The 10125-nt window shown below is 50.7% G+C and overlaps 1 protein-coding gene across 1 annotated transcript; it reads right to left on the bottom strand.

The window, feature by feature from the left end:
• Positions 1-262: 262 nt before the first annotated feature.
• On the bottom strand, positions 263-9739 carry LOC135236167 (protein ABHD15-like). The gene is made up of 4 exons (XM_064302382.1): positions 9168-9739; positions 8332-8901; positions 3384-3736; positions 263-2483 (listed from the first exon to the last, which is right to left on the bottom strand). The coding sequence occupies exons 2-4, from the start codon at positions 8872-8874 to the stop codon at positions 1937-1939; spliced, it is 1443 nt and encodes a 480-aa protein (XP_064158452.1). The 5' UTR covers positions 8875-8901; positions 9168-9739; the 3' UTR covers positions 263-1936.
• Between the last annotated feature and the right edge of the window lie 386 nt (positions 9740-10125).

The following is a 10125-nucleotide window of genomic DNA, read 5'->3' as shown; positions in this document are numbered from 1 at the left end:
TTTGAAATTCAGTTTTTCAAAAAAGTGGCCCTGTTTATATGCATATAGCATTTACCTTCTGATAGAAACCAAACACCTCCCAGTAAAGATCCAAAATGGCGGTATTACCACCAGCTGCTGAACGGTCTACTGGTGCTTTTTAGATTTACACTGTAAACACAGAATATACAGAGACTGATACTGCTGTATGAAGTGAAGGCAGAAGTAAAATGTGTATTTCAGGATTGCAACTGCTTTTCAGATCAGTGAGCCAGCCGGAGCATCAGGACGAAACGGACGACTGATTTATTATCGAACCCGCGTTGACCGAACAGCTCAGAGAGCACAGCTAGGCGAGCATTAAAAAAGAAAGATACGCCTCACAGTGATCAGTACAATTTATCCTCAGCAGTACATTCAAATCGCAGACTGCAAGAGCACGAGAACCAGAGGTGGGTAACCCGGCTTCAAAGAGTAAAAAGACTGACCATGCATTTGCTCCACCACCATGCACTAAACCAGCTGATTACAATAATTAGTTCTCCCATCATGCTGAAGAGTTATGCTAATTAGAGTCAGCTGGTTTAGTGCATGGTGGTGGAGCAAATGCATGGTCAGTCTTTTTACTCTTTGAAGCCGGGTTACCCACCTCTGACGAGAACACACCGACGCCAAAACACACCCAAACGTTTACCCTCAGGGCAGGCCGAGGACAACCAGACCTCCCCAGGACGGCTGGAACGGTCAAGGCTTTACCGGGCTGGTTTCGGCACGGTCGCGGTCGACAACATCCCTTCAACAGTGACTACGACCGGCACTAAACGCAGGACAGAACTCAACACCTTCAGCAGGGATGTTTGCAGGGAAGAGGACACAGACCCCCCCCTGCTTAGACCTCTCTGCACAAACCACGGGTGTCAAACAAAAAAGTCCTGGAGGGCCGCAGGGTCTGCTGGTTTTAAGGTGTTTTTTGGCACCAGCGGTTCATTTAAGTCATCGATTGGATAATGGATCCACGCTCCATGTTCTCAAGGCCTTAATTGGCAGCCGACTGAAAGGAAACCACAAAAACCCACAGACACTGCAGCCCCCCCCTGGGGTTCAGTTTGACACCCCTGGTATGAACCTACTACAACAGCACTTAAGACCTAATGCCAAACATTACACATTAATAATATGAACCCGTGACGGACAAAAAAAAAAAAAAAGAACATTCCGAAAAGTCAAATGAGACATTACACAACAGTACAATAATGCTGAATATGACAACTGACACCTATGCAAGCAATACAGGGGTGTCCAATTTTATCCGAAAAGGGCCGGTGTGTGCTCTAGTTTTTGTTACAGGCCGGCACTAACGCACCTGACCGTACTCGTACACGTCATAAGGATTTTGACTGAAGACCGTGATTGGTTAATCAGCTGAATCAGCTGCTGCAGTGCTGGGATAAAACCCGAAAACCACACCCACAGTTGTCAGATAAGACGGGACATCCCCAAGGGGCGAGCGTGATTTTTTAAAAAGTGAAATCAACAAATCAATCTCATTTGTTCTCTCGCCCCCTTTAATTACAACTCTGCAGCAGTTAATTGGACCGTTGTTGCTACGATGCAGGGAGGTGCAATCTGCACTCCTAGCTGACCGACTGCCGTCTTTGCTGGTCCCGGCTTAACTCTGGAACCGAAGGAGGGCCCAGTTTTACTCCTCAGTCCCAGTCCACTGTGTGCTCACGTTCCTTTCACAGTGACTTGGCCAGGGGGGCGTGGCCTCACAGTGACTGAGTTGGAGGGTGTGGCCTTAGAGGATTGGCTGGGGGGGTGTGGCTATTGGGGGGTCTGTGCGTGTGTACGAGGCGCTGGGGGGGAGGGGGTGTGGCCATACATGAGTGCGCTGGGGGGGAGGGGGTGTGGCCATACATGAGTGCGCTGGGGGGGAGGGGGTGTGGCCATACCAGGGTCACCGCGTGTAGGAGCGCTGCCAGCAGGGCACGGCGCGGACGGCGGCGGGGGGGCAGGCCGCCGGCCTCCTGCAGGTGCTGGCGCTGCGGTGGCGGAAGGCCCTGCCGCTGGCCCCGCCCCCCGGGCCCCGGCGGCGGGGGGGCGGGGCCAGCCGGGCCCGCTCCTCGCCGGCGCAGAAGTCGGTGGCGGCGCGGAAGAACTGCAGCAGGGCGCGGTGGCTCCAGGCCCCGCCCGGCGCGGCGAAGCCGCAGTGGCCCCCCCCGGCCGACAGCAGCAGGAAGAGGTGGGGGTTGCTCTGGAAGAGCTCCAGGGGCGGAGTCCCCGTTGCCCCTCCCCCCATCAGCGGGTCGTCCCGGCTGCACAGGCACAGCACCGGCGCCGCCACCTCGTCCACGTCCCGCAGGGGCTCGTTGCGCTCCCAGTACGCCTCCCAGCCGGCCCCGCCCCCCGCCGGCCCGCAGAACAGCGCCTCCTCCAGGCCGCGCAGGGAGCTGCTGGAGAACAGCCTGTCCGCGGGAAGCACCTCCCCCAGGGCCGTCCTGTACCTTGCAGCAGACACGGGCACACGAAAGCGTCACTCACTACCATCATCGTCATTATCACCATCAGTATCATCATCATCATCACCTTCACGTTTTACCATTTCATCCAGAGTGACTTACAACCCTATATATCAGTGGTAACCAACCCTGTTCCAGGAAATCTACAGTCCTGTAGGTTTTCATTTCAACCCTAATTTCCCACACCGGATTCTCCTAGTCAGGAGCTCAATGAGATCTCTAGCTGCTGAATGAGGTGTGGCTTTGTTAGGGTTGGAGTGAAAACCTACAGGACGGTAGGTCTCCAGGAACAGGGTTGGTTGCCACTGCTGTATGTTAAAAGGGTGTTGCAAAAAGACAATGCAAAGTTAGTATCACACCTGATACTCGCAGTCATTACGTCAACCTACATCATAACGTTAAGTCATAGTACAGTTGCAAGAGGGAGACTGAAAATACAGTGCTTTCAGTGGCAAATGAACTCGGGTTTTATGGTGTCAAATGTTGCTTTGGCAGGGTTATTTCTTTAAGAATAAGTCCTCAGAATTTGAGTTTGCTGAATCAAGATGCAATAAACAAGCGAGTGTTCTTTACCATCGTCATCACTATCTTCATCAGCATCTGCAAGCCAGGTGCTTCATGCCGTGTGTGTGGCAAGCAGTGTGTGTGGCAAGTAAGCAGTGTGTGTGGTATGTAGTGTGTTTGGCAAGCATTGTGCGTGTGGTAAGCAGTGTGTGTGGCAAGCAGTGTGTGTGGCAAGCAGTGTGTGTGGTATTCAGTATGTGGCATGCAGTGTGTGGTATGCAGGGTGTGTGTAGTATGCAGTGTGTGTGGTAAGCAGTGTGTGGTATGCAGTGTGTGTGTAGTATCCAGTGTGTGTGGTAAGCAGTGTGCGAGGAGCAGTACCTGCTGAGGCAGATCTTCTGGTAGAGCAGCAGGGCCCAGCCGTAGGGCCAGCAGGGGGCGCTCTCGTACCAGGCCTGGCCGCGCAGGACGGGGGAGATGCAGGCGGCGGCCGTCAGGTAGCTGGAGGAGCCGCACTCGCCCAGGTAGGACAGGAGCAGGCCGGAGCCCGTGCTCTCGCTCGCCGCGTACAGCCGGCTGGCGGGGTGCCGGTACCGGACGTAGCACACCGCCTCCCGCAGGTCCGCCGGGTCGCCAAACTGCTGCAGCCGCGGCGTGCCCAGGGGCGTGCCGTTCTGCCCGCGCCGGTTAAACACCACCGGGAGGTAGCCGTGGCCCAGGCCCGCCTCACACAGCTGCGCGGAGAACAAGTGAACCAGGACTTACTGCGAAGCACAGTGACTCTTACACCAGGACTTACTGTGAAGCACAGTGCCTCTTACACCATTATTTACTGTGAAGCACAGTGACTCTTACACCATTATTTACTGTGAAGCACAGTACCTCTTACACCAAGACTCACTGTGAAGCACAGTACCTCTTACACCAGGACTTACTGTGAAGCACAGTGCCTCTTACACCAAGACTTACTGTGAAGCACAGCGCCTCTTACACCAAGACTTACTGTGAAGCACAGTGCCTCTTACACCAAGACTTACTGTGAAGCACAGCGCCTCTCACACCAGGACTTACTGTGAAGCACAGCGCCTCTTACACCAAGACTTACTGTGAAGCACAGCGCCTTTTACACCAAGACTTACTGTGAAGCACAGCGCCTCTTACACCAGGACTTACTGTGAAGCACAGTGCCTCTTACACCAAGACTTACTGTGAAGCACAGCGCCTCTTACACCAGGACTTACTGTGAAGCACAGCGCCTCTTACACCAGGACTTACTGTGAAGCACAGCGCCTCTTACACCAGGACTTACTGTGAAGCACAGCGCCTCTTACACCAGGACTTACTGTGAAGCACAGCGCCTCTTACACCAGGACTTACTGTGAAGCACAGCGCCTCTTACACCAGGACTTACTGTGAAGCACAGCGCCTCTTACACCAGGACTTACTGTGAAGCACAGTGCCTCTTACACCAGGACTTACTGTGAAGCACAGTGCCTCTTACACCATTATTTACTGTGAAGCACAGTACCTCTTACACCAGGACTTACTGTGAAGCACAGTGCCTCTTACACCATTATTTACTGTGAAGCACAGTGCCTCTTACACCATTATTTACTGTGAAGCACAGCACCTCTTACACCAGGACTTACTGTGAAGCACAGCGCCTCTTACACCAGGACTTACTGTGAAGCACAGCGCCTCTTACACCAGGACTTACTGTGAAGCACAGTGCCTCTTACACCAGGACTTACTGTGAAGCACAGTGCCTCTTACACCATTATTTACTGTGAAGCACAGTGCCTCTTACACCATTATTTACTGTGAAGCACAGTGCCTCTTACACCATTATTTACTGTGAAGCACAGTGCCTCTTACACCAGGACTTACTGTGAAGCACAGCGCCTCTTACACCAGGACTTACTGTGAAGCACAGCGCCTCTTACACCAGGACTTACTGTGAAGCACAGTGCCTCATACACCAGGACTTACTGTGAAGCACAGTGCCTCTTACACCATTATTTACTGTGAAGCACAGTACCTCTTACACCAGGACTTACTGTGAAGCACAGCGCCTCTTACACCAGGACTTACTGTGAAGCACAGCGCCTCTTACACCAGGACTTACTGTGAAGCACAGCGCCTCTTACACCAGGACTTACTGTGAAGCACAGCGCCTCTTACACCAGGACTTACTGTGAAGCACAGTGCCTCTTACACCAGGACTTACTGTGAAGCACAGTGCCTCTTACACCATTATTTACTGTGAAGCACAGTACCTCTTACACCAGGACTTACTGTGAAGCACAGTGCCTCTTACACCATTATTTACTGTGAAGCACAGTGCCTCTTACACCAGGACTTACTGTGAAGCACAGTGCCTCTTACACCAGGACTTACTGTGAAGCACAGTGCCTCTTACTCCAAGACTCACTGTGAAGCACAGTGCCTCTTACACAAGGACTTACTGTGAAGCACAGTGCCTCTTACACCAGGACTTACTGTGAAGCACAGTGCCTCTTACACCATTATTTACTGTGAAGCACAGTGACTCTTACACCAGGACCTACTGTGAAGCACAGTGACTCTTACACCATAATGTACTGTGAAGCACAGTGCTTTTGTTACACTAATATTTACTGTGAAGCACAACACCTCTCCAAACAGCTTCAGTAACTGTGCAGCCGTATAGATATATATAATAGATATCATATAAAAACCGTGCATGTGGCTCTGCATTCACACACCTGCTAACAAAAAATATTAAATGTCATCCAAGGACCAGCCTCCCAAATCCTACAGGAGAATTACAGATTAACATGAAATCCCTGTGGCATTCAGTTTCAGTGAATAATCCAACAGAAAAAAACTGCAAAAAAGAAAAATCTAATTTATCCCCGTTAGTTCCTGGTTTGTAGCGGGTAACAAGCTACACTCCCCAAGGTTAAATCCTTGTTTCTGAATTATATGTCAGAGCCAAGTGTAGTGTTTTGCTGCTAGTAAGCTACTAGTCCCCTTCATGACCTTCATTGTGGCCATTTTGGTGTTCGTAAACATTGATGATGTATTTTGTGGGCGGAGCCAAACTGGTGGCAGACAGAACAGTCATCTCGGCGCCTCAAGTAGATTTCCCAAAATGACATCGGCGGGAGTGTTGTGTTCTTCTTTGCGTCTTTGCCCACAAGCCCTCACGGTATGTACAGTCTCCTACCAAATGGCAGCTATTCGAGTAATTTGATACATTAGTATCTAAGGAGTACTCTGGAAAGTTGTGAAAACTGTTTGGTCCTTTCAAATGTAATACATTGGCAGTCTTGTGACAGTCCATGGCATAAATGATGGGAAAATCTCTTCTGGAACGCCGGGGGAGGGGCACTTTGGGACAGGGAAGATGACAATCGCGCTCTAGAACACAGGCGCCGTAGAACACAGGCACAATCACGCCAGTGCTCTATCCCTCTCTCTGTGGTCTTGCTGTCAACAGGATGTGGAATTCCATCAGTGACAACAGCTAGAGCACACACACACGCACACACGCACAAACACACACACACACTCCCTCGCAACCACACACACTCACACACTCACACACACACACTCTAGTACTCTGCAGCCCCACATTCCACACATCCTCGCTGATCCTCAACCTCACAGCCCTGCTCTGAGCTCAACCTCCTCCACCCCAGAACATTTCTGACTGTGAAAAATCATCTGCAAAATCATCACGTCATTCCTTACATCCACCCTTCCTTCACCTGCACGGACGGATCCAAGTGGTATGGCAGAGACGTTGCCTACCCAACCAATAGTCATTATGCACACATACGCACACGCATGCACATAAGCGCACACACACACACATTTGGGGTAATACAGGCATGCAGTGCTGTGGTCATGTGACCAACTACACCCACACCTACACAGCAGCAACATCCTGTGTGACAGACTGCCAGCTTTGCACTCAGAGCACAGAACTATGACTCACATTCACACTGCTTACATCTAACAACCCACTCTACACTCCACTCCACACCTTACACCACTGCCACAACCTAACACCCCACTCCACACCTTACTAACCACTCCTCAACCTAACACCCCACTCCACACCTTACACCCCACTCCACCTACACCCTCATACTTACACCCACTCCTCAACCTAACACCCCATCCACCTACTAACCACTCCTCAACCTAACACCCCATTCCATATCTTACACCCCACTCCTCAACCTAACACCCCATTCCACACCTTACACCCCACTCCACAACCTAACACGCCACTCCACACCTAACATCCCACTCCTTAACCTAACACCCACTCCACACCTTACACCCCACTCTACAAACTAACACCCCAATCCACACCTTACACCCCACTCCTCAACCTAACACTCCACTCCACACCTAACATCCCACTCCTTAACCTAACACCCACTTCACACCTTACACCCCACTCCTCAACCTAACACCCTACTCCACACCTTACAACCCATTCATGAAACACAGCATGCTGTAGAGGTCATGCTGCCATACATCAAGCTCATGACATGATGTAGACTACGGCTCATGACATCACACTCTACTGAGCGTTTGCTACAGCATGACCTTTCAGACCAACACAGAGGTGAAAATCCAGCTGAGAGAGAGACAGAAAGACAGAGGGAGAGAGCGAGAGATGGAGAGAGGGAGAGAGATGGTGCGCTGTGCACTGAGGGTGCAGGAACAGAGAAGGACTCTGAGGCCCGGGGAACATCAGGATCTCTTGAAGGAGACATTTTGGGAGTGACACGCACGCCTGTACACGGGACGGAGCACCGGAGCGGCCCTCTTTCAGCTCAGGGCTGACCCAGAAAACAGCAGCTCAGTGAGAACACGCCTACCTTTGTCTGGCTGCACTGTTTCCCTCTCATCAAAACCACACACACCACCGCCGTGTATGCAGCACACACACACACACACACATGCAGCTGCACTCACTCACAGACACACACACACACACACACTCTCAAACAGGCACACACATACGCAGCTGCATTCACACAGGCAGCTTCCCTTCACACATGGGTGAACACACACATGCAAATTGCGCGCACATGCACAGTTTGGCTGGTTTAATTTTGAAGAAAACCCATCGAAAAAAAAGTTTTCCATTACATGCTGGTGATTTATCGCAGTTAAACTCGATCACTTTAAATAGTTAAAATGCAACCACTAAAATATTATAAACAAAGCAACACCGTGAAGCATTTCCTCCCACGGGACATGGCACACGAGCGGACATACACACAGACTTCAATAACACACAGGGCCCGGTGGACATTAACATTACCTTCAAGACATTCCTGGTGATTTTCCCAAATGAGTTCGGAATGATAAGGAGAACGGGATTCGTGGAATTACTCGTCGTCCTCCTCCGTTTGTGCCCCATAGCAGCCGTTCCCGCTACAGCCCAGTCCAGCGCCACCAGACCGTCGTCGCTCATCTGCAGGTGGTCGCGCACGAAGCGCACGCCACCGTCGGAGGGCCAGCAGGTGCCGAAAACCGTCTGCAGGAAGGGGCTCGCGCGCCAGCTCCATCTCGAACCGAAATCAAAAGTAGAGAAAGTCGGACAGTTCTTGACGAGGTGACTGGCCAGAGCAGAGGGCTTGCAAATCAACGTGACAGCGTCTGCTCCCTCCGCCGGGGCATCGTCAGAGTTGTGATCAGAGAGGCAAGGGTTTGACCAGCAGTCCGTCGCTCGGCACCGAGAAATGTCCCTTCCCATCCCGGGGAGCCACGCAGTAGACGGACTTCCCGCTCTGAGGTAGCGCAAAATTGTCCACAGGCAGGTTGCCAGTATGACCATACAAACAACCGCGAGCCATTGTACCATCGCGCTGCCGGGAGTTGCGCGCAAAACCTACAGAACGAGCTTTTTAAATATAAATCCGACCGAAAATGGAATACAAATCTGAAAAAGACATTGAAATACTTCCCCATTTCCTTTACAGAGCATACGACCGTGAATCATAAAACAGTTCAGGTGCCTTAATTTGCTAAATATTGTTGTATAATCCCGCTTTCTGTCACAACGGGTCCAAAGTTACGAATACATTTAAAGTTTGTTCTGATCTAAAATATGCTCAAGGGCTACCAGTCAGAGGTTTTCACTGGTTGCAAACCCACCTGATTCACTTCGTTAGGAGAAGCCGAAGTCTGCAGACCAGTACCCGAAAGAAGAAACGGGCTTCTGACACCACCAGGCGTGTATCTCACTCAATCGGGAGTCTAGGGCTGGTCAAAGGTAGCGCGGCACACGTAGCCCTTTGGATCGATACTCAGATTCCCTTTGTAAAACATGTTTTCGTGAGCGCGCGCAATCATACAGATAGGCTAATGCACAGGAGTGAAAACACAAGCTGGCACCTACTATCGATCACAGCGCCGGTGTAGATGCGCTGCGTTAGCTCGACCCGAAGACCGCTCGCTCTGTCTCTGTTTATCGAAGACTTTACGATATAAAAATGGGCGTCGAGTCAATGAACTGTGCCTCCCCTGCATCTCTGGCTCTATTCAGTCGCACGCGCCGCACTTCGGAGCACTCAGACGAGACAGCACCTTCAGTGCAAACCATGGCGCAAAAACATCTGTCCAGCTTTTGCAGCAGGACCTCGTGAAGTCTATCCGGTTCTTCCGCTAACTTGAAGCAGACGTCGAATAAAAGTGAATGCAGTTCCGCTTTGACTTTAATGTCAAACCACGAAGAGGGTAACAATGTGCACGCCCCTCACCCTGCAAGCCACCTGCAGACAATGAATTATGTACGTCGGCGCTAATTGTGTATAAAACTAACTACTCTCACAAAAATGTCCAATTTGGAATAATATTCATATCAAATATGAAGAGTAAAACTACAGTCCCCTCCAAAAGTATTGGAACAGCAAGATCAATTCCTTTGTTTTTGCAATACACTGAATACATTTGGGGTTGAGATAAGAAGATGAACATGAGACAAGAGTTCAGAATTTCAGCTTTTATTTCCTGGTATTTACACCTAGATGTGTTAAACTACTTAGAACATAGCACCTTTGGTATCAGACCACCCAATTTTTAGGTGAGCAAAAGTATTGGAACCGAGAGTATT

Source organism: Anguilla rostrata, chromosome 12, assembly GCF_018555375.3.
Source record: "Anguilla rostrata isolate EN2019 chromosome 12, ASM1855537v3, whole genome shotgun sequence".
Taxonomy (NCBI): Eukaryota; Metazoa; Chordata; class Actinopteri; order Anguilliformes; family Anguillidae; genus Anguilla; species Anguilla rostrata.
Note: the sequence above shows the minus strand (reverse complement) of the source record. Positions and strands in the feature narration are given on the sequence as shown.